The sequence below is a fragment of the Mauremys reevesii genome, linkage group 19, assembly GCF_016161935.1.
Source record: "Mauremys reevesii isolate NIE-2019 linkage group 19, ASM1616193v1, whole genome shotgun sequence".
Classification (NCBI taxonomy): Eukaryota; Metazoa; Chordata; order Testudines; family Geoemydidae; genus Mauremys; species Mauremys reevesii.
Window position 1 is genome coordinate 13,029,760 of NC_052641.1, and position 24,104 is coordinate 13,053,863.

The 24,104-nt window shown below is 55.0% G+C and overlaps 1 protein-coding gene across 12 annotated transcripts; it reads left to right on the forward strand.

Annotated features, from left to right (window-relative positions):
* Positions 1-596: 596 nt before the first annotated feature.
* Positions 597-23,044, forward strand: ST6GALNAC6 (ST6 N-acetylgalactosaminide alpha-2,6-sialyltransferase 6). 12 transcript variants are annotated; one of them, XM_039506393.1, is made up of 8 exons: positions 1,705-1,826; positions 2,250-2,497; positions 3,101-3,357; positions 6,997-7,061; positions 14,249-14,428; positions 15,502-15,899; positions 17,042-17,149; positions 17,252-23,044. In XM_039506393.1, the coding sequence occupies exons 4-8, from the start codon at positions 7,047-7,049 to the stop codon at positions 17,439-17,441; spliced, it is 891 nt and encodes a 296-aa protein (XP_039362327.1). In that variant the 5' UTR covers positions 1,705-1,826; positions 2,250-2,497; positions 3,101-3,357; positions 6,997-7,046; the 3' UTR covers positions 17,442-23,044. The 12 variants fall into 12 exon arrangements, 8 of the variants coding, with proteins under 8 accessions (XP_039362324.1, XP_039362327.1, XP_039362325.1 ...); XM_039506391.1 differs by having other exon boundaries at positions 3,163-3,357; XM_039506392.1 differs by having other exon boundaries at positions 3,163-3,315.
* Positions 23,045-24,104: the final 1,060 nt, after the last annotated feature.

Sequence of the window (24,104 nt, forward strand, 5' to 3'; positions counted from 1 at the left end):
ATGTTCTGATCTGAGCGGCCTGCGTGTGTGTCCAGCTCTCGCTGAGAATCTGTGTCCGGCTGGAGGAGATTAGTGCTACGCGGGGGATTTCCCAGCACTCCAGCCACAGGGTTGCTCGTGTTCCAGAGAGAGTGACGTGCCAATATATGGTTTGTGCACATGGCCCTTGTGTCACTGGGGGCTAGTCTGTGGCCAGCCAGCCAGCACTGGCTATGCAGCTATTGGCAGCTTTCATCTCGGCCTCGTGCCCCCCAACTCCACACAGTGTACAGGAGGGGGCAGGGGGGAGAGAGGGGAGCAGTCGAATTAGTACACACAGGACAGGGCTTTCCCAGCTGGACAGGTTCATTTCGACATCTTCATCTCTCCAGTGCGCCGCCCATATGAGCATGGACTGGTGTGCAGGGCTGCCATGGCAACTGTGCTGCACAGGCGGTAACCACGGCGAACATACAAACACGTGACGCAGCAGCTGGGTTAAGGAGCCCGATTGCCACATGGGCCCATTTCATACCAGACAGGTGCTGGGGCGGACACCAGATGGGCAGGATGAACATTGCACGTGTTATTTATCCTGAAACCAGCCTTCCTCTTTTGCTGGTGGGATCCCTAGGCAAAGTGGCTCCCACGCTACATTTTGGGATGGGGGAGGCGGATCAGAAGCGGGATCCAGATCCCACAGCTGGGCCCACCCGCCCACTTCGTATTCCTGTTTCCTTGGTTTTACAATACAACCCGGCTCGCAGGTAGGACCATGTTCCTTTGTTAGGCGGACTGATGTCCAGAGCTGACCCACTCTACCTCTGCAGTAACTTGCCGTGCAGTTGCTGCTTGACAGTTGGCTTTGCACAGAGTCCCGGGATGCTGGAACAACTATCACAGTGGGGGTGCTGAGAGCCACTGAACCAAACTGTAAACCCTGGATATAATGGAAACCATGTCAAGCCAGGGAGTGCTGCGGCATCCCCCGCATCCCTAGTTCCAGCCCCTATGACAGAGCCTGTAAAATAACCTCCTGACAACCTAAAACACCAGTGAAGAGAGAGGCCTTCAGACCCACTTACCACCCTGGGAGCCATTGCTCCTGCCTCTGGCTAGACAGGGATGTATTCACAGGACCAGAATCCCACCTGCCCCAGAGACTCTGTGCCCTGGTTGCTGCACCTGCAATAGCTTCCCAGCCCCAGGAAATACACTTCTCCATCTCTCCATCTTAGTACTATTGAAGAAGTGTAGTCTAATGGTTACAGACAGGCCCTGGGGTGCACAGCACTTTGGGGGTCTATTCTCAGCTCCCTCACTGATTGGCTGTGAAACCTGGACAAGTCACTTAACCCCCCTGTGCCTCGGTTTCCCCAGCTGCAACAGGGGCGCTATGAAGCTTCTCCCACGGAGGCAAACCCTGCGGTGCGCAGCCACTCAGCACTCCGCTTGGCCTCAGTGGAGGGCAGGGTTTGGCTCAGCGCTTTGAGATCCCCCGAGGGCAGGACGCGTAGCCACGCTGGCCGCATCTCCAGGGCCTGCCCGCGCCTTTCCCCCAGCACGGGGTGGAGGGGGCTGGCCGGGGTGTGTCACCAGGGCAGAGCCCGCCGCGCACGCGCGCTCCCGGCAGCCGGGGGGACCCCGCTTTCCCACGCTGGCGAGGGACGCGGGCGCGCGCTAGGAGGCGGGCGCGCGGAGCTGGTCGCGCCGCCGTGCAGGGAGCAGGTGGCCGCGCGGGGCTGCAGGCGCTGCGCTCCCAGCTCCCGGGTGCCCGGCAGGGCAGCGCGCCCGCGCTAGGGGCTGCTCCGCGCGCCCGGGGCCGGCCGAGCCCGCCGGGGAGCGAGGTGAGCGGCGCGTCCCCGTGCGCTCGGCAGCGCGGCCGGGAAGCGGGGCGGGGGCGCCCCTGGGCCGGGCAGCGGAGAGGCCCCGGGTCCGCTTGCAGATGCACCCCGGGGTGGGCCGCATGTGCCGGGGTTGGGGGCTCAGACCGCTCCGCTGAGGGTGGACGGGGCTGGGCAGGGAGGCCCAGAGGGGCGGCTGCTGCTGCCCGGGTGCCGCTGGTGACCGGGCGGGTGATAGTGATTTGCACGAGTGCGCAGGGCTCTGCCCGAGGCAGGCTCGGCCCCAGGTGTGAGCGGCGGACCAGAGCAGGAAGGTGGGATTCCCTGGGCAGAGGCGTCGTGCGCTGCCCCAGTTTAGCCAGATCCGAGTATTTCTGTGATCCCGGCGGCTTAGCAGCGACGCTCGTTTCACTCTGTTTTTCCCAGGCGGAGAGGGGCAGCTGGTTGGGCTTTTCACTCTAGGAGGTTGCAGAGAGCAGATCGGATCAGCCCTCCCCGGGGGCAAGGCCCTGGCGGGGGCAGAGATGTGACAGCGTGAGCCTCAAGATGGAAGGGCAGCCTGCCAGTGGGAGCTGGGGCCTTCTCACAGCCCCTTGGAGTGGGGGAAGACAAGGAGGAGAGACACCCCGGCCCCCCAGGCTCTCAGCTTTCCTCAGATGAAAGGTCTCGCCCAGGTAAGAAGAGGGGAAACTTCACGAAGGCCTCTCTCTGATCTGGGACCCGTCCTCCAGGCTTGCACTTCAGCAGCCTGGATGTGCACATTGGTCCTGATCACTAGGGATTTGCCGGTGAAATTCCTAGTTGGGGAGGACTCTGAAGCTGCTGGGCGAGTAGGGCATCGGGAACTAAGCACACGATAGCGCAGCCCAGAGGCAAGCAGAGGGGTGGGGAATTAGCCCACTGACTTCACTGGGTTTGGCTCAGCCTCCTAGTGCTTGGTGTGTTCGGAGCTGGATGGGCTGGGGGGTGCTGAATCACTGCCCCTGGGGGAGCCCTTAGCATTTGTGCATCTTCCTTCCCCTGGCTGTTTGCTCTCCTCCCCTCCCTCTCTCTCCTTTTAGCACCCCTTGTGCCATCACCTGGTCTGGGGAAATTCAAGGCTCAGACTAAGCCACCCACCTGTTGGGGGCCAGCCAGGGAGAGGGTATTTGCTCCTGCCACCATGCAGAGGATGAGGGGGTGTGTGAGCGGTAATAACCTCCCAGAGCTGTTTTCCAACCCAAGTGATGATTCCCTGCTTCTCTCCCTCTGCCTCCATCCTCCTCCCACCCACACAGAACATTATCCGCCTTTGCTTTTTCCTTCCCCACACACGAAACATTATCTCCCCGCCCCTCAGCTATTCAGGCGAGGCCCGGAGAGGAGAGTGGTGAAGGCGCAAACCGACTCGGTGTAGTTGGGAGGCTGAGCGTTAAAGAGGATGAATCGTGCTTGGTGAGAACGGACGGCTTCCCACGCCAGCCGAGGGGGGATGCTGTGGACTCCAGGATGGGTAGGAGAGCCAGGAGGAGGAGGAAGGAGTGGAGACAGCCAGGTAATAGATGCAGGTGGCATTGTGCCTACGTTGAGGGTTTGGGAAGCTTTGGGGAGGATGAGCATTGCCAGTCTCAAAGCACGACTGGTGCACACGGAGTCTGACCAGGCCCCATCCTCCTCGTCTGGTGCTAAGCAGGGCTGGCAGCGCTTGGGGAGCGCTGATGGCACCGTTGTGGCCCACTCCTGCATGGGTGCCAGCCAGGGCCAGCCTTAGGGGTGGGCAACTGTCCAGGGCACTGTGGTCAGGGGGGATCTGTGGTCAAGGGGCTCGGGCTCCCTCTTGCTGCCGGCATGGCAGGAGTGCCCTGCTCCCAATCGAAGGCTCCCTGCTCGCCGCCCCACCTGGTTTCCCAGCCCAGCTCCTAGTCCCGTCTCCTCACTGCAAGTTGGTTGGCTCTTCCCCGCAACCGCTGCACTTGCAAACACCCCGGACCCAGCCCAGACAGCAGGCAGGGCCCAGGGCTGGCCTTATATGGGGACACCGTGGCAAGGAGCAGGTGGGCCTGGGTGTGAGGCTGTGGGAGGGAGCTCGGGAGAAACCCAGGGAGGCAGCGGGGGCAGGGGCGATGCAGGGGAAGGCTGGGAGGGCAGGAGGGGCCAGGGGGAAGGGCTGGGAAGGCAGCAGGGGTGCCAAATTGTAAGTTCATCCAGGACACTATTTCTAGAGCTGATCCTGAGTCAGCCTAACCTTTTCCACCCCGCACACTTTTCTTTCCAGGGGACCAGTGTAGGGGCAGCCCCAGTTCAGTGCAGGCTGACATCTGTATGGGCTCCTCTCTGCTGTCCTTTCCCCTACCCGTCCCACTGTCAGTCAGGCCACATGCACAGCGACTGGCTGGGGTCGAGGTGATCCCTGTGACCCTAGCCCAAAAGCCATCAGAGAGCATTTGCCAGGCTGTCCCTCTGGCTCCTTTCCCCAGCCATGACTGCCCAGGACAGAGTTACAAGGAAGCCCCCTTGGGTCACCTCTGCAGTCGGGGCTCCCAGGCTGTGTGAGATTAACTCCCCTTCGTGTGTGCGTGTGTGTTTGTGCGTGCGTGTGTGTGTGTTATTTCCCAGCCTTCCCAAGGCAGTGAGGAAAGAGGATTTTTCCAATCATGCTAAGTACCGAAGAGGGGAAATTGCAGTGACTCACTAATGAGGACTTCAAAAAACAATTGGTTAGGTCTGTGCTTGGTATGGAGCAGCTGTGGACCGGTGAATGCCTGCAGAGAGTGTGTGTCCCATGTTAGCGTGGGAGGGAAAAGAATATACTCTTTAGGGCTCGTTGTTCACAAAGGGGCTGGCGTGAACTGGGAGCCCTTCTGTGAAGTGAGTTAGTATGTTCTCAGCCCAGTTCCTATTGCACGGGCACAGGCATCCCCATCTGTAGCTGGTCTTAGCAAAGAGGTCACTGTCAGATTGGGCCATGGAGACTGAGCTGCCCTCTGCTGCTTTAGTTTTTCCAGGACTTTGGCAGGGTAGCAGGGCGGAAGCTTGCCCTGCTACTGCCTGTGCTGGGGACAGATCGAAGACCCTTCTCCCAGACTGAGGTACATCAATGGTGACACCTTCCCCCACCTCTCTCTTCTGAGCTGGAGGGGACCCCTGCTAGTGGGGAGAGGGGAGCTCCGTCCTCCTGCCCTATTCACTCAGCCTCCGGGCTGAGCCTGCCAGCAAAGGGAGCTGCGGCGTGCCAGTTGTGGGGATGGAGTTAATGATGCAGGCACCTGTCCACCAAGGACTGGGCTGAGACAGACCAACCTGTCTGTCTGTCTGTTTACATGCATGGCCTCCATTACCAGAGGGCCTGAGGGCCTCACAGTTGGTCATGTATTTGTCCTCACGGCACTCCCGTTCAGGGCTGTTCTCTCCCAGTTACAGATCAGGGAGCTGAGGCACAGGGAAATCGACTGACTCACCCAGTGGCAGAGCCGGGTGGGACTTAAACGTCCTAACCTTCATTTCACACAGGCCACCAAAGAGCCCTCAAATGGCACCAACTTGAAGTCCTCATCAGCCTAGGCTGGATTCAGGCTAGGGAGGTGACCATGAAAAGCTCCCTCTCTCTCTGATCCAGCCAGCCCTTCCCCTCCACCCATGTAAAACCCAGCGTGAGCCCTCTGAGAGGTGGCCGGCTGCCTTTGCTCCGTTTGTTTTAATGAGATTTTGTATCTTTGGAGAGCGCAATCCCCTTAGAGAGGTTGGGTTGACCCGATCATGGGTAAACATTGTCCCCCAGCTGGTTTATGTCCCTTGATCGGGTATTTGTTTGAATGGATTTCACTGAGCTTTCTGGGCAGGAAAATAATCTCCTCCTAAAGCTTAGCCAGCCTGCAGGTTGGTGCTGTAATAAGCCAGGGGGTGGGAGGCATGCTTATGCCGAGGTCTGCCTTAGGAGAGCCCTCCCTCCACCTCCCTGCCAGGGAATGAGCCTGTGGGGAGGAGACTGATGAGTCTACCAAGCTGCCCTAGCACAAGACCTTGCTATACAAACACTGGTTTTGATCCTGAGCTCACTTCTCCGGCGCTAGCTGAGGAAGGAGAGTTGCAGCTGACTCATAACCCCCGGGGGTTGGAAGATCCAGGCCGGATCACCGAGCAGAGGAATATTTGACCCATCTCTTGGACCTTCCATCTAAGGGCATCGCAAAGCCCTTTACAAACATTAACTAATTAAATTAAATCTCTCAACCCTTCCCCCCATCTTGTGGTGGATATTATTGTTTTCCCCAGTTTACAAATGGGGCTACTGAAGTCTAGGAGATCCAGTGACTTGACCAAGGTGTCAGGACCAGGGATAGAACCCAGGAGTCCTAGCTCCCAGACCCCAGCTGTAACTGCTGTGCTTCGCTGTAATGATCCATTATGTAAGCTGATTTTATGTATGGCTAATCGGTTTACAAACCATCGCTTGCTTTTCTTCCTCCTGGGAGATCTCTCTGACCAGCAGCAGTTCTGGGATGACAGGGTCTGTCTGTCTGTCTGAGGAGCATTAAACACGTGGCCGACTTAGGCTTTAGAAAAGTGACTGAGCTTTCACCCTGTGGCGTGGTTCCCCTGCACCACCCCTGCTTTAATTAAAGGCTGTAGGAGGAGGGGATGCTTCCCAGCGGGAGGGGAGAGTGGAGGACCCACCCTCAGGTCAGAGGACTCAGTACTCCAACTTTGGACCTGGCTGCGCTTGGGAGATGGAGCAGAAGGGAGAAGACAGCCTGGGAGCAAGGTGCATGAAAAGGGCAATTTAGGTGCAGAGCCCAGGTTGAGGGAGATGAAGGACCAAAATAAGGGGGTTGGGGAGAAATAGCGACATCCAAAATGGAGCTGTTCAGAGAAAGCCCTGATACGCAGCTGTGATACGCAGCCGGGCAGATGTTACACATCTGGGAAGGCAGCACGGTGCCAGAGGGCTTGATTCAAAGCTCTTTGCCCTGCCTTCGCTGGGCTTTGGATCAGGTCAGGAGAGCACCATGCAGCACCGTGACATGTTTGACTCTGTAGGTGCGCCCAGCCCAGCCTGACGTGTTTGGGGCAGGTTTGGGCTGTGCTGTCATGTGGGTGGGAGCGTGATGGGGTGGAGATTGGTAGCCATGGACTTGTATTCGAGGAAGGGAGCGGGTAGTTCAGAGAGTGACCATGCCTCTGTGGTTCTGTGCAGGTGCTCGAGTTATGCTGATGAGGGCTCCGCACTAAGGCTGGCAGAGAGACATGAGTAACAACACGGTAAGTCCTCCCCACGAAGCAGCCCTGCAGTCCTTGTCCCGAGCATCCATCTCCCGGGCCCTCGGAGGGTCTCATGGAACCTCCTGCCTCCTGGGTCCAAGCGCTTTGCGTCTTCAGGGCATTCTGGCATGGACGTGTCAGCAGTCCTCAACCCGGCCCTCAGAGCTGGCTGATGTTCTCCCCACGTCACAGATGGAGGAAGCTGAAGCCAGAGGTTAAATAGTTTTCTAAACATCTTTCACCCATTCCAGCTCAGGGCTGGCCCATTAGCCGGCCCAGGGATTGGGACAGCTGGTGGCGGTTCCGGGAGCTGAGCAAGGCTTTGCCGGGATCTCCTAGCACCTTTGATCAGGGAGTATGATCCGGAGGCTCTCGCTATGGGTCAGTGGTGGTGATGGCTGGGCTTTCTCCTCCCCTTTGGAGCTCTTTCTGCTCAGCCATCTACCAGAGCTGGTTCACTGACCTTCCCGGCACAGCGTTGGAGGTTAATGTGATTTTTTCACTGGCTTAGGTTTCGTTTCCGTGCAGCAGTGGCAGCTTGTGCTCTGGGTTCAGGGCAGCTTTGTACATAATCGCTGTTCTTAACCCTCGGAGCGTGGCATCTAGATCCTGTGGCTGTACACGATTTAAACACAACCCCGATAAACCCACCTAGCCCCGGGTCACAGAGGGAGCCAGCGGTAGGTGTTCCTTGCTCCTCAGGCTGCTCGGACGAGCCTGTCACTCGGGACTGGGGAAAGCCAGCCCTGACTGAACCCTGACCTCCTGCCCTGTCCTCCGGGCTCTTGAAAGAGGGAGCTACAGCAACGCTGAGTGGTTCATTCCAGCCTTGATGGAAGCAGGAGGTAGCAGAAATCTCACCAGAGGACCAGACTCCAGGGGAGAGGGTCCCAGCCCATGGTCAGAGGCCCAGGGGGCATCTGAGCAGATCCAGGCTCAAGAGAAACCTCCAGACTTTACCTCAAGTCAGGGCAGAACTGGGGGACTCAGCCTGGTTTCCAGCAGAATCTGTGCATCAGCCCAGGTTCCTGTGAGGCACAGGGGAGCCTCATGGGAGATATGAGGGGACTCTGGAGTTCTTGCTTAGAGACTCATGGGGAGGACCCTTGCTTGAGACAGGGGGAGCCTCTGGGGCTCACTAAAAATCTCTGAGCCTCGGGGAGCCTGGCCAGAGCTTTAGATTTGTGACTAAACTGGAGAGTATGGCGGAGTCTTGCCTGGTTTTAGGTTCCCCAGCTCTGACCTTTCTCTCCAAGCCTTCCAGCGTTCATCTCTTACTCCGCTACTGTCCTGCCCTCCTCTCCTGGACTGCTCTGGGCATCGTTACCCTCCCCACTCCTCCCCGTCACCACTTCCCCCACTCCCCACACCAGTAAGGCTGCTGACCAGCCCAGCTCTGGTGGATCTCCACTGACATGAGGGATGGTTCTCTCCCAGCCAGCCTTGCCCTCTGCTCCATCACAACCGTGTATGTTCATCTGCGTCTGTTTTCCTGTATTCTGCCCACTAGTGATAGCAGTCTGAAAACTGCTTTGGGTCCCAGGCAGCCCCGTGGCTATGGGGTAGGAGAAACTCTCCCTGAGGTCCAGTGGGACCTTGTGTCCTGCAGTGGGAGAATAGAGCCCTTGAGTTTAAATCCCGGCCATGACCTTGGGCAGTCATTTGAGCCAACATCTACAAAAACCAGCTCCAACTCGAGACACGCAGGGTCTGTTGCTCAGTGCTGCTGAGCACCCACAGCTCCCGTTGACTTTGGCTGGAGCTGCAGGTGCGCCACCTTTCTACAAATCAGGCCCACGGTGACTCAGGTTGGACACCCAAGCCCAGTGGCCACCTTTGAAAAGATTGGCCTTCACCTCTTATTATTTGGTTATTTAATGCTAATTACAGTAGCCCTCAGAAGCCCCAGTTGGGATCAGCGCTCCAATTGTGCTGGGTGCTGCCCATAAACTCAGCCCCTATCCCAAAGCACTCAGTGCCTCAGTTTCCCCATGGTAAAACAGGGCTAATGTGTCTGATTCTGTTGTCAAGCCTAATATGAGGACTCACGAACTCATGTTTGTGAAGTGCTGTGCAGATCAGGCCATGCAGGAAAGATGTGTCTTAGTGGTTTTCCTCTCCAGGAGATCTGTGCATTCTCAACGGCTCAGAGCAGGCACACAGGTAGCGGATGTCACATCAAATCTTTGTACCCTGAAGGCATGGTGAAATAGTAGCCAGGTAACCTGCATCTGCCCTGTTATGGGAGCTGGGTTTCATTAGCTGCCAGCTCCAGATTATTGGCTGCCCTGTTTTCAAATGCACCATGAAATCCAGCTGAGCTTTCACTGGAAAGAGAGCAGGGAAGTGAATAAACCCCACCCAGGAGTGTTTGCCCTGAGGTTCAGTCTCTCTGAAAACAAATTAACTCCGAGGGAGGAGAAAACGCAGTCTTGGCTTACGTCCATCTGAGGTTCCTGGCACAGAAGGCAGCGGTCAGGTTGCTGAGAGCCTGCTGGGGTATTGGGTCCCTGTGCTGCTCCGTAGCCTATTAGCCTTTGTTAGTTTCCAGTCAAGGAAGGCAGCGCTGGGGCCTGCTCCTGCAGTCCATGGGACTTTTGCCTAAAGATGAGGCCTCCTATTCCAACAGGGAATTATAGGACTTCCTGCTGTAATGTAATCCGGGATCTAAGGACCTGGAGGGTGAGTTGTGTCTGGTTTTTACCTCCCCCCCCCCAAGCAGTTGGTGTTCTCTTTCCTCCATGTTGAGCACTGATGTTTTGTTTAACAGGTTGAAAGGGTGTTTCTGAAACATGATCTAGTGGTGACTGCTGCGGCATGCTGAATGGTGGCTGTGAGGGTGTTGTGAGTGTGAACAATAGCATTTCAGTGAGCCTCAGAGAGGAAGAGAAAAGCCAGATAAAACCTAGATTAAACTTTCCCCCGTGTCTTATTCCAAGACAAATTATGAAGGTGCTATCAGGGTTTTTATTCCATCTCTCTCTCCATCTTTCCAGCCAGCCCTCGTCACTTGGGTATCTCAGTGCCGGTATTCAGTCCTTGCACAGGCAATGCTCCTGTCTGCTTCAAGAGAGGATCTGATCTAAAAACTCTTTCCATTGACTTCTGTGGGCTTTAGATCTGGCCCTGAAGGAGAGAATGGGGGAGGCGAGGACAAGGGTACAGGAAATAGGATCGTGCTGCTACCCACAGAGCTTTTGCACAGTTTAGTGCATCCTGGTGGTTCTAAATCACTTTATTTAGTCTTTAAAAAATAGATGAAATCAGCCGAGTGATGCCAGAGAACGAACATTAGGTCTGAACTTTAGTACTCACTGACCAGCTGCACAGCAGCTGTCTCTTCTCATCCCCTCCTGACCTTTCAAGGAATTCACTCTTTTTCTTGGCTGATTTACGGTTAAATCAACAAGACAGACGTTCGTGTCAACAAAAAGGAGCCCAAACAGGAGAAGTGACCAGCGCACAGAGATTGAGGCAGCGTGCGGCGCTTTCTGACTTCTGTGGATTATCGAAGTAATCTGTTGGCAAGGTGCCTATAAGCACTGGACAGTATCAACCAAATGTGAGGCCTAGAATACAGAGCATCCGCATAGCCAGGCAGTTCCCACAAATCTGGCACAAGGAGGAACCCAATAACTACCAGGCACCCACAGGCTTTCCAGCTCGCATGAGGAAGGAGGTACTGAGGGGAGAGGGCCCAAGAAACACTGACAAATAGACCAGGCGAAAGAAATGAGCTTGGGGTGATGCGCGCACACACACACACACTCTCTCTCTCTCTCTCTCCCCCCTCCCTCCCAGCTGCAGAGAGAGAGAGAGAAAGCCAAGATTCAACGCAAGTAGCCCTGGTGATCAGCAGGTATTAGAGAAGTATGTGAGAGAGCAAGTCAGCATGACGAAGGGATATTCAGAAGTGTTCAACGCTGGCCTAACGGCTGCCATGGAAGCCAGTGAGAATTACCATTGGGAGCAGAGTTAGTCCAATATTGAACGCTTCATGGTGCCACGTCCTGCCCTGCACAGGGTGTAACTGGCGGGGAGGAGGCAGGGGCATATGCTGCTTTTGAAAACCAGCCTCCTTTCCTCTTTTGCTAATAATAGAACCCTGGAGCTTTGACGAGCTCACTAGTGTCCGTTTAAGCTGCTGCTTCGCTTTTTTTTCTTTTCTTTTTTTGCCTTTCACAGAACTTGGATGGTGAAGCCAGCCTGGTCAGTTTCACTTTTGTTTCAATTCAGGGAACTGGCATAATGTTGTTTGTGCTCATGGTTTTGGGGGGGAGCGTGTTTAATTGTTGTTGGTTTTTAAATCCACTTGTTTTCATTGAATTGAAAAGAAAAACCAACATTTCTGCTTGCATTAAGTTTTGTAAACACAGCTAATGTCTATGCGTCCAATTCAACAAGAGTTTACTCCTGCATAGACCAAACTAACAGCTAAGATCCCTGTCCTGCAGTTGGTTCCATCCATGCAGGAATTATTTGGCTTAAGGTCATGGCTAGGGGCCCCAATCGGAGAGCAGGGTCTCGTTGTGGTAGGTGTTTGACACACACGTAACAAAAATACAGTCTCTGCCCCTGACCGTTTGTATTCTAAGCAGGGGCGGCGCCAGACCCCGGCATGCCAAGCGCGTGCTTGGGGCAGCATGCCGCGGGGGGCGCTCTGCTGGTCGCCGGGAGGGCGGCAGGCAAGCTGCCTTCGGCGGCATTCCTGTGGAAGGTCCGCTGGTCCCGCGGCTCCGGCGGACCCTCCACAGGCGCGCCTGCGGGAGGTCCACCGGAGCCGCGGGACCGGCGACCGGCAGAGCGCCCCCCGCGGCATGCTGCCGTGTTTTGGGCGGCGAAATGTCTAGAGCCGCCCCTGATTCTAAGTGTGCGATGAGAGGCGGCAGGTGGGTATGACAGACAAATAGGAGAGCACCAGGGCATGATGAGATGATTATGAGAAGAATTCACTCCTACACAGTATAGTGGAGAAAAAACATGCAGAAGAACTGTGCCTGTAGAAACGTTAGGCCAACAAGAGTGCATCAGGCTGACTGTGCTCTCTGACCTCCCCCTCCCCCCATATCCAACTAAGGAAAACAAATGCAATTTTATAAAATGGCCAAAGAAACTAGTAACCCCAAAGGAAGAAAGTAAGGCTAGAAATCCAAACAGAAAAGGAGAGTAGGAAAAAGATGTGGTAATGAAGCTGAAAGGGAGCGGCAGTAGCCGCACTAGAATAATAAGTTGTAGGAGGTCCTGGCAGCGTTCTCTAGGAAAGTCCCTTTACAAGCACTGACTCTTGGCCCCTCTGCCTCGGGTAACATTGACTAGTGGTTAGCACCCAGCTCCGGGAATCAGGTCTGCTGGGTTCTGCACCCAGCTCTGCCACTGACTTGCCGAATATGAGTTCCTGTACCTCAGTTTTCCCCCCGTGTAAAATAGTAACATTTGGCCACTTCTGAAAGGGGCTTTGAAGTCCCCCAATGAAAGGCAGGGGTAGGCAACCTATGGCACGCGTGCCGAAGGCGGCGCTCGAGCTGATTTTCAGTGGCACTCACACTGCCCGGGTCCTGGGTTCTTAAACATTTTAAAAACCTTATTTACTTTACATACAACAGTAGTTTAGTTATATATTACAGACTTATAGGAAGAGACCTTCTAAAAATGTTAAAATGTATGACTGGCATGACCTTAAATCAGAGTGAATAAATGAAGACTTGGCACAGCACGTCTGAAAGGTTGCCGACCCCTGGTGTAAGGGCTCGTTTGCACTAGGGGGGCTACCGCGGCATAACCCTGCAGTGTAGACGAATCCTACAGCAGCGGAGGGGTTTTTCTGTCACTGTAGGAACTCCACCTCCCTGAGTGGCGGTAGTTAGGTCAGTGGAAGCATTTCTCCGTGAACCTGGCTGCGTCTACACCAGGGGCTAGGTCGAGTAGACCAGGGTAAAGCATGATGGTGGTTATAGGAAGGCGGGGGTGTCTGAATCCTTCTAATTTGAGGGCAGGATAATCTCATAAACTCAAAGTCAGCAAGATTCCCTCTCTCTCTGTCTGGCTCTGTGAGATGTGGTTTATTATAAGGTGGGGGGGGGAGGGAATCCCATCCACTCTCTGTGATAAATACCTTCACCATAAGGTCCCCGCCCTTTCCATGGAGTTTGTAATGAAAGCTCTGATGTGACTGCGCCTGCTATAACGGAGCCAGCACACTGCTGCAGAGGCAGACTGGAAGCTGCAGAGCTCCCGTCTCTTTGCACAACTGTCTTGTTAGCTGGCTTCCCTGCTGGGATCTTCCCACTTAACCAGGGACAAGCCACAGCCCAGGCCTGTCCTCTGCTCCCCCAGCCTGCACATGCTGATTGCTCCACTTGGGGCTGCATCCATCCGACACCACCAGCTCCCCTTAATTCCAGCCCCTTGCAGGCCTGCGCTCCCCCCACCACCATCACCCCGCAACGCACAATTAACCCTTTCATTCCTGGTCTCTTTGCTGCCACATCCTAGACAAAGCCAGCACGTGGAGGCAAAAAGCTTGGCCAGTTGCTGGCCATGATGGATAATGTTACAATGCTTAAAGCAGCGTCTGGCTTCCCGGTGCATCTGGGCTTGGGGTAATGTCCCATTAAACCCTGGCGAATATTCCTTTAAAAAGCTGCCCACTGCCAAACTCTCCCTTGACATCCCTCTGTGTGTCACAGCAGAGCTTGGGGAGGGGGGAATTGGCCGTGGCTGCCTGTCAAAGAACATGGGGGTGTTTGTGCTTCTGGAGCCCTTAGCTGTGGTGGTAGCTGCAGGGATCTCTGCTGTGACAGACAGAGGGGGCGCTAGAGAGCTCTGGGAGATGCCCCTTCGCCCCTGGGATGGAGAGCCACGTTTTCCAGCTACCACTGATTTGGAGAGCGGGGAGGGCAATGTGGAAAACCTGCTGCCGGACAGGCAGAGGGGCTCGGTGCTTCCAAAAATCGTGCCCGGGGTATTTTAAGTTGGGCACCTAAAATCTGAGGCTTGTGGGAGCTGTAGGCTGGAATCCTGCCCAGCTGCTGCTCCTGGCAAGGTAGGGGAGGAGGGGGAAAGAATGAGGCTTGTGAGGGTTAGGCCATTGCAGAAGCTTTGCCGGTCCCCTTGGCTGCCCTTGCCCAGGCAGGGCACTTGGAGACGCTGCACTGTCTGAGTCCTGCTCTCTCCCTTCCCGACCCCAGGGCCAGCGCACTGCAATCTTCGTGGTTCTCTTTGCTTTGATCATGCTGCTGATCATCTACAGCTCGAACAGTGGGAACGAAGTTTTTCACTACACTGCCCTGCGGGGGAAATCCCACCGGCCCCCCAACTTCAGGAAATGGGGGGTGAAAAGTGGATACCTCCCCATCTATGGAAACAAGGTACGGCGCAGCCCACCTCGGGTGAGCCATGGGGCGCTCCCTGGTGGTCCTGTCGCAGTCTGGCTCCCGGATCTCTGGGGTGAGCCCAGCGGGCGTTTTATACTGGGAACGAAGGGCTGGATTATAGATCGCTGGGAGGAGCCACGCGATAGCATGCTGGTGCATTAGGAGCATGAAGGGCCACTGCTTTTCTGGCCCCCGTACGGCTGCACCCTGCCCAGTGGGAGTTGGTGGAGCAGAGGTGACATGACACAAATGGCAGCTGCTGAGCTGGAGAATGGACCTTTGTGTTTCTATTGTGGAAGCACCAGCCATTGCTGAGAGCAAGGGACCGGGAATTGGGTCTTCCGGACTCTGTTACCAACTCTGCTTCTGGCTCACTAACCAGCCCTTGGCAAGTCACTTTGCCCCTCTGTGCCCTGGTTTGCCCGTCTGTGCAATGGGGGCAGTAATTCCCAGGCAGGCTCAGAGGGTTCATTAAGGAATGTCTGGTAAGCAGGTTGGGCTCCTGGGACGGAAGGTGCTTATCAAAGGGCAGCGTGGTAGTGAACTAACTAGTGAGTGTGGAGCACTGCCCTCCGCTGCATGGAGCCAGAACTGTGACCCAGAGGTCCGGTATTGCCCTTAGTATTTCAGTGCCGGTAATGCTCTCCCTGCTCTGAATCCCATTGTGCTGGGCATCCACATAGAGAGTTGCTACCCCAAAAAGCTTCCAGTCTGAATAGACAAAGGAAGTGTTCCTGGCTTCATTTCACAGACTGGGAACCGAGGCACAGAGAGATTGTGACCACCTAAGGTCACCCAGGGAGGCTGTGACAGAGCCAAGAATTGACCCCCAGATCTTCTGAGTCCCAGCCCAGTGCCATGCCCAAAAAACAGCCCTATTTCCTGTCCCCTTAGAGAGAACCCCTGGTAGCTCAAGTGGCAGGGACCAGTGTCTCTGGAGGAGAAGGGTCTCGGTTCTGTTCTCGCCGTTGCCTGGGCGTTCTAAGCAGGGAAGGCACACGGGGTCGTGAGGGTGGGGAGGGCTTAGTTGGTCACAGGGTCCTTGCTAATGATGGTTTCTTCCCCAGACCCTGAATTCCCATTGCCACCAGTGTGTGATCATCACCAGCTCCAGCCACCTGCTCGGGAGCAAAGTGGGCTCAGAGATTGACCAATCGGAGTGCGTCATCCGCATGAACGACGCCCCCACCACCGGCTACGAGGCAGACGTGGGCAACAAGACCACGGTCCGGGTGGTGGCTCACTCCAGCATCTACAGGGTGTTGAAGAGGCCACAGGAGTTCGTCAACAAGACCCCGGAGACCATCCTCATCTTCTGGGGGCCACCCAGCAAGATGCAGAAAAGCCTGCTCAAGATCCTCCAGCGCGTCAGCATGTCCTTCCCCAACATGTCGGCCTACGTGGTCTCCCCCGGGCGCATGAAACAGTTCGATGACTTGTTCCGGGGAGAGACCGGGAAGGACAGGTACCTTGGAGCCCTGTTCCCATTCTACTCCGGGGGGCATTCTGCACCCACAAATCCTGCACGCAATATTTTAAAATTCTGCAAACTTTGTCAGAACACTACTACATAATCACGCCACGTTCAATTGTTTCGGTCATTTATTTCAAAATACCTCTCAGCAAGTATGTCTGTAGCGATACAGACACACACAGAAATTCCCCCCGGAGCAGAGAGTTAAAGAAACCCATAGGGCCAGACACTCACAACCCTTCCCCCCCAGAGCCCTGCTGCGGGCCCCCCCTTGCCCAGATACCCCCCACACACACACACCAGCCATGGCCCCCCCAGCCCAGACACCCGCTCCCCGTCGCCCAGGGATCCAGAGTGAGAAACAGCCTGATGCTCCATCCCAGGCTTGCATGAACTTTCCTGCGGGCTGCTCTCTCCTTCCTCAGGGCATGCTGGGAGCTGCAGCTGCCCGGAACCCTCAAACTCCCTCTCCCTGCCCCCTGCAATGTCTTCTGTGTGCAAACTGGGCTGTGGTGGGTCTAGCGGCAGTTAGCAGCATTGCATCCCGTTTCTGTGGGGGAAATTCTGCGCACATGTTAATTTCTGCAAAATTCTACGTTGCGCAGTGGTGCAGAATTCCCCCAGGAGTAGCATTCTCACGCCTGGTGACTGGAGCCCCAGCCTCGCTGGCCAACCCATCCCCATTGTCTGCCCCTGCTGCAATGCCACTGACTTGGGCTGTCTCGTGATGCACACCCATGAAAAGAGGCCATGCTGCCCTCTGGAGCCACTCGCCTGCCTGGCAGTGCATCCTGGTCCCTAGCTGGGAAGGGGGAGCCAGGCTGCTCAGGTGATGGGGAGCCTTGGGAGAGCAGAAATGGGGTGGGGATGGGGGAATCAAATGGGAGAAACAAAAACTTGGCATCAATATAATTCTATGTCCTCCCACCTTCTCCTAACTGGTCACTCCCTGTCCTCCCCCTGCCCTCCATCCTACACTCCTTTCCTTCATCACTCTTCCCCTCGCATCCCCCTCCTCTTCTCTCTCTCTCTCCATCTCCTCTTCTTGCTCTCTCTCTCTCTCTCTCTCCATCTCCTCCTTCTGTCTCTCTCCCCCTCCTTCTGCCGGCCCCCTGCCATTCCCCATCTCGCAGGGAGAAGTCCCGGTCATGGCTGAGCACAGGCTGGTTCACCATGGTGATCGCCGTGGAGCTGTGTGACAAGGTGCATGTTTACGGGATGGTCCCCCCTAACTACTGCAGGTAAGAACTCAACTCCCACCAGGTGCCCCTCCCGGGATCCCAGCGCTTGGCCATCGGCTGGCAGCGCCCCAGCGGCTCACCCTGTAACTCTGTCCTCCGCAGCAGGAGACCTCAGCCCGGCAAGATGGCATATCACTACTACGAGCCCAAGGGCCCGGACGAGTGCACCACCTACATCCACAATGAGCGCAGCCACAAGGGCAACCACCACCGCTTCATCACGGAGAAACGGGTCTTTGCCAGCTGGGCCAGCCTCTACAACATCACCTTCTCCCACCCGGCCTGGGACTAGGGGCTCCCCGAGGAGAAATGGAGCCATTCGAGTGCCCAACCCAGCAGCTGGTGCCAGTAGTGGGATAACTCCACCTGGATGGGAAAACATCTCTTGGATTAACCCTGTGAGCCGGGCTGGGCTCTGAGGGAGGAGGCCCCACACTACAGGCTGTCCAGGGCCAGAAGGCCTGGGTGAGGGGAGGAAGGGACTGGCACGGTGCCAGTGACCTGACCTGCAGTCCCAAGGCCCAGGGAGTCCTGCTACGCACCGGGCACTGCTGGATTCATGGTGTCCCCTTCCCCCTGACAGGCCACACACCTAGTGCACATCACTGGCTCCCTGCTTTGAGGTCACCTCACTCCCTCGCCGGCAATCGGCTCAGAGGCCCGACGGTGAGTGGGAACAATCGCTGGCGTCCCAGATGGAACGGCCGACCCCTACTTAGTGCTCTGGGTGGCGGCTCTGGTCTCGCCTCTCTTGGCTTCTGGCGAATGTATTTCCGAGGTGGGAGGACTGTAACCCTCTCAGCTCTGCTAGGCTCAGCTTGATACTGAGTACCCGGAAGGGTGTATCTGCTGTGCAGTGCGACCCTGCCCCAGGCAGCCTCTGCCTTGGGAAACTGCCACCTGCGTCTCCAAGTTTCCAGAGAGGCCTATAAGAGACCAGCCTCTGGGGCGGAGACTTCTCAGGTGGGTCTGAGGCAGGTTCGGGAGGGGGCACAAGCACTGACCCCCATAAATGACCATGACAGAGCCCACTCTCCCCTGATAGCTCTCTGCCCTGCTGCTTGTGGCTGATCCCTGGTGTGGCTGCTTAAGACAGGGATGCCCTGTGCGGTGTGGGAGGGGTGTTGTGTTGGGGAGTGTCACGGTCACTGGGAGGGGTGTTTGTGGGGGGAGGGGAGGTGTCACCGTCACACTGGGTGTGTGTGTGTCACGGTCACTGGGAGGCATTGAGGGTGGTGTGTGTGTTACAGTTGTGAGGCACTGAGGGGTGTGTGTGTGTGTGTGTGACAGTCATTAGGAGGCGTGTTAGGGGACAAGGGGGTATCAGTCTCAAAAGGGCACCGACACCTACAGGGCTTTGTCTTTTCACAGCTGCAGAGGGCACTGGGCAGGGGGTGGAGAGGTCCCTTTGCTCCGCCTCTGGAGTCTTGTTTTGGCATCACCAGCTGTCCTGGACAACCCCAGTCTGAGAGCCGCGCGCCAGGGCGTTTGCTGTCCTAGCTCCCCTTCCGCTGGCTGGCAGGGCTGGCAGCTGGTCCCTGCCCTCCGTTAACCCCACTTGTGAAATCAAGATTTGGTGGCATGTGTCCAGACTGGCTGCCCCCACTGGGCTGGGAGGCCTGGGGCCGTGGTTTATTTAAGACTCCCCACCTACCCCCCTATCCCCCCAGCTCTGTCCACATGGGCTGCGATGCCTCCTCCACTCCTAGACAGGACACAGCAGTGACCCCCCAGCTGCACGGCTGCACGTCCTGCTTTCGTGTCCTTGCTGCAGCCCTGCAGAGACCTTACAGCTGCTGGTGCACTCGCTGCCTGGCCTGTCTCGGCATGTGGCAATGGCGCTCCCTGCTGGTGTCCAAGAGGCAGTGCCATTTGCTAGGCTCACTCTGCATGACTTCTCCATATCATTTTCAGGGCAGTTCCTCTTGAATGTGCTTTCCTGCTGCTGCTTCTGGGACCATTGGCACTGCCTCCCCACCCCCCAACACGCACACCTCTTGCCAGTGAAACGTCTGCACAGGGAGAGCAAGTGGCCGTGTGGTAAGAGAGGGCAGCAATACTGCGGAAGTGGAAATTATACCCTCAGCATCTCAAACCAGGAGCACTTTTCGCTGCCTCCCATGTTCTGTCTGTCTGATCGCTGTTCTGCCTGGCTGCCGCTGACCCCTGCCACTGGATCTGTTATGCCCCAGGTTACTGAGAGCTTAAATTAAGGTGCTGAGACTTGATAGTAAGCACTGATCATGACTGCATGGGAGGGGTCTCTGCTCCGTGCTTGCTGCACACGGCTGCTTCCGTGTACATGCACAGCTGAGGGGACCGTGTGTGGGTGTCAGACATGGCTCTGTTCTTAGTGTAGATCCCCTTAGGCTTGATCCCTGTTGCCTCAGGGTAGAGTAGGTGTGAAATGCTCCTGTTATGGTTTGGAGTTACTCAGTTCTGGGGGAAATCATAGGACTGGCAGGGAGCTTGAGAGTCAGCTGGTCCAGTCCCCTGCACTCATGGCAGGACTAAGAGTTATTTAGACCATCCCTGACAGGTGTTTGTCTAACCTGCTCTTAAATGACAGCACAAGGTGTAGGCAATGCAGAATCATGGATTGAGATTAATAGATTTGGGCCCCTTTTGTTTACTCCCACGCTCTCCCTCTGTCCTGCTCTCATATCCCCAGCCCACCTCTGCCATTTCTCATGGTCATTTTCCCTCTCTGCCTTCCCCAGCAATTCAGGGGCTGCATGAAAAGGTGCATTTCAGCTTGGGGCCATCAGCTGCTTTCTAGTCACCCACCAGGTTGGATTTTGCCCTTCCCTGGTCTGCGGCAATAGCTGCTGAAAATCTCCAAGTTACAAAAACAAACACTATAAAAGCCTGCAGTATTTTTTTTTAACAGCCCAAAACACGGTGGCCAGATCCTCGCTCAAGCAAAACTCCCCTCTGCAACCAGTGGGACGTTTGTCTGGGGCAGGGCTGCAGGATTGGGCCCTGGAGTAACCTGACTGAACTGGTTACAGCGCAGGGGCCTGACTCTGATCCCGTGTCCACCAGGGTGAATCAGCAGCCAGCCTGCTCAAGCTGAACCAGGGTAAATGAGGTCAGACTCCAGCCCCGTGTCTGTAGAATACGGCAGCATTTTCTTTGAAAACAAGGGAGAGACTGATAGATGTGCCGGAGGAAAAACCATCAGCTCTGTGCTCCACCTCTGGGGGTTGAATGGGGGCACATCTCCCCGCAGCAGAGAAATTCTCCACGCAGCCCTGGAGTGGAATTGTATCGTGGCTGTGTGAGCTGGGAGCAGATCCCCCCACACACACTGACACCCACAGGTGGGAATGGCCCTTGTGCAGTTGTCTTGATCATGGCTGGTATCGCAAGCGGTGACTCCCGCCCTGCACTTTGGGAGGGGAACACATGCAAGGAGGTGGGAAGGGGACCTTGAAACTTACAAATGCCCCTTGGTGGAGAAAATGCCTTTTCTCCCCCACCCCGCAGAAGATCAGCTAAATCTATATCCACTGACATGAACAAACTTTGCTCTTGGTTACTACAGTCAATGGAGATGCTCTGGATTTACACCAGTGTGACTGAGCCTCGTGTGACCCCTGATAGTCAGGACACAGGAAGCAAACTGTGCCCAGCAGTGTGTCACCAGCTGTGACCTCGCTGGGCACCATGGTGCCTATTCTACACATCACTGCCACCCTAGAGGATGTAGCTTTGGAAAAGACTCCACAGCCAGTGGAGAAGTCCTGGCCACCCTTCCGCACAAAGGCTATGGAGCTGCTACTTTCCCACCATAGCCAGGACCTTTGGGGGTGTTCGAAGCGACACGGTTGAGATGTTTTGGGTGGGGGGGAGGGAGTGGGTTTTTCCCCCCTGGTCCTTGTATTTGTATTGGTTTCCTAAAATAGTTGTGTTAATATATTTAAAAAACCACTTCACAAGAAGCAGGGTGAGATATGGAGGCTTAGAGGCAAACCCAACTGGGTGCCTGGTACCTGCAGCTCCACTGATGTCAGCTTGCCAGTCTGACCCCCATCTACATCACTGGGAGTCATGGGTGCTCAGCACCCGTGTGGGCCAGGCCAGGCCTTCAAAGGGATCGAATGCTGTTAGGTGCCTTGTTCCCCTAATGTGTTTTGGACCCTTTGGAAAGCCCAGCCGTACATGTTGTACTGTGCTGGCAAATTCTGCAAAACCCGATAGGGTTCTGGAGAATGCAGTAAAGGAAGTAGGGTTGTTCCCCTTTTGGTTTGATTTTCTCTTTGCTGCTTCTCTTCTGTGCTTCTGTAAACGGCCGATCTGCTTAAACTCCTCCACGAATGATCCTTTGAACAGAACTGTCAAGTCGCTCGGCTGGGTAGCCCCTATAAAAATCAGTCACTCTTGAATATAAAATTGCATTTATAAAGGGTTAATAAATGATTAATAGAAGCCTGTTCTGTACACAAGTAGCATGAATTAGAAGCACATCAGTAGAAGGCATATGTATGGTAATGAGCCCTGGTTATAAGCAACCTATTAGGCTCTCTAATAACCATGGCTTAGCCATTTATGAGCACATCTGTTAATCATTTATTAACCCTTTATAAACTATACATGGAACCTGGATAGAAAGTGTGATGTAAAAACCTGGATGGTAACATAACAGCGTGTGGTTGTACCATTTAATAGGAGACGTTTGCTATAAAAATAACTAGCAATGCAAATAAATGGGGTGCTGAGGTTTGCTTTTTTTTTTCCCCCACCTCTCTCCATTGCTTGGGCTGTGGAAGAACTTTTCAATGCAGTTTCTTCCCCTCCCAGTTCCATTCTTTCCCAGCTGGCAAGCGGAGCCATTTTCCAGTGTTTTAAATGGCTCTCGACACTGCCTCTTGATTTAACAGTAGCATTAACCTCTGTGGCACCTTATCTGACCACAGCATCCTTTTTTGTACAGGAGCTGCACGGATGGTGTCACAACAGCACGGGGGAAGCATTTGTTCATTTGCTCCTGCTGCAGTGCAGGCAGCCAGAGGAACATGCGATGTTTTGCTTGTAGATCCATAGATAGTGACTACTGGCTTTTTTTTTTCTTCTTCTTCCTTTTTTAATAATTTTTCAGCCATGGAGTCATGGATTTAAAAAACCAAACACACGGGGTACTAAGAATCCAATTGGCTTATGTTCAAACGCAGCCTGACAGGACTCCTGGATTCTGTTCTTGATGCTGCAGCCTCCCCGTGCCTCAGTTTCCCACCGGTCAAAGGGGAGTCATGATCGTAATAGAGCTCACAGGGGCATTGTGAGGCTTAATTCACTGTGTGAGATCCTCACATACATGGTGTGCAAAGGTTTCTTAGAGCCTGGTTAGATTATACCAATGTAAAAGTGTTCATTGTTGAGCCTAGACTACCTGCCAGAGCCCCTTTAAGGGGTTCAAATACTAGAATGCCCAGGCTTGGATGATTTAGTTCAGAGGTTTTTAAGATCAGGCTTGACAAAGCCCTGGCTGGGATGATTTAGTTGGGTTTGGTCCTGCTTTGAGCAGGGGGTTGGACTAGATGACCTCCTGAGGTCCCTTCCAACCCTGAGATTCTATGATTCTAAAGGAGCACGATCGCTCTGTGCCGGATCCTCAGCTCAGCTAGCCTGGGGGCAGGCCCTCTCTGACTGCAGGTCCCCTCACTCAGCACGGAGGCCCGGATCCTCGTGAGCTGCTGTGAAGTGTCAGCATAACACATCTGGTAGCCTGGACCTGTGTTACTGCTTCCTAGGGACCCCCTGTATCTGGGATTGTCTCAAATCAGCAAGGAGTGAATGTTTTGTAACGATTTGTAGGGGAATAAATATTGCTATGATCTTAGCCGCCATGTTTCTGTGAATTTGGATCTTTTGTCGTTCCAAGGCCTCAGAGAGAGGCCGCCTTGCCTAGCAACGTCTACTGGTAACAGTGGTTCATTAAAGTGTTTGATGCCCTCTCGCCCGCCAGCCCTGTGAACTTTCCCCCAGCCAGCTGTATAATACTGTGACCTCCTTTCCCATGTAGTTCTCTCTAGGTCTCCAGTGTGAATGCTTCTGAAAAGCAGAGTCCAGCATAATGGTCGGTGGTGGGAGGTTCCTGCTAGAACAGAGGGGAGAGTGGAAGGAAGAAAGGTCTTATGGGGAAAGCCCTTAATCTCCCTGTGAGTTTGCCATGGGGCTCATACTCCTTCCCTGTCATTCAGGTGCGTTGTGAGGCTACATCTGTTAATAGTGGGGAGTTGTCCAGATACATGGGTGATGGGCGCTAGAGAGAGAGAGGAAAAAGCCAGGGCCCTGGCAAAATCCGAACAAAACAAGACACAGTTGAGGACCAATTTCTGATGCTGGGTGATCTCAATTGCCCTTTGCTATAGCCTCGCCCCCCCCCAATAAACAGTTACATTGTAAAGCAAAGCAAAGCCATAGTTGCTATATACAAACCTTCCTAATCTGACTAGTCCAGCATCAGGATTTCAAGTCCCAAGGGTCCTGCAGGTAAAGTGACACTAGGGAGGGATACCGGTGTGCCTGATTGCTCAGCCCATATGTTACCTGGGAAGGGCCATCTTTGTGGTGTCTGGGTGCAGCCTATGAAGTGCGGCCTGATCCCGGCCTGAGACCTCTAGATACTTCATGTTACATAATAAGTCCTGCGTATTTGTGGCCGTTTTGGGGTCCTTCTTGTGCATCTTCAGGCTGGGAGACAGTGATGCTGGTGCTGGCCCTGGGGCAGGATTGGGGCTGCTGCCGCAAAGCTAAACAGCACTAGACCTGACTTTGCTTCCTTGTGGTGCAGGAAAAAGGCCTGAAAAGGGACCCCCCAGGGACAAGGGGTGGGGTGTCTGCTTGTGTTTTCTCCTAGAAATTCAAGGTCTTGCCTTTTTCTCCTGAACCCCGCGGCCCGCTGGAGAGCTGATCGGATGACGGCAGCCAAAAGACCCCTGCAAGTGGAAGG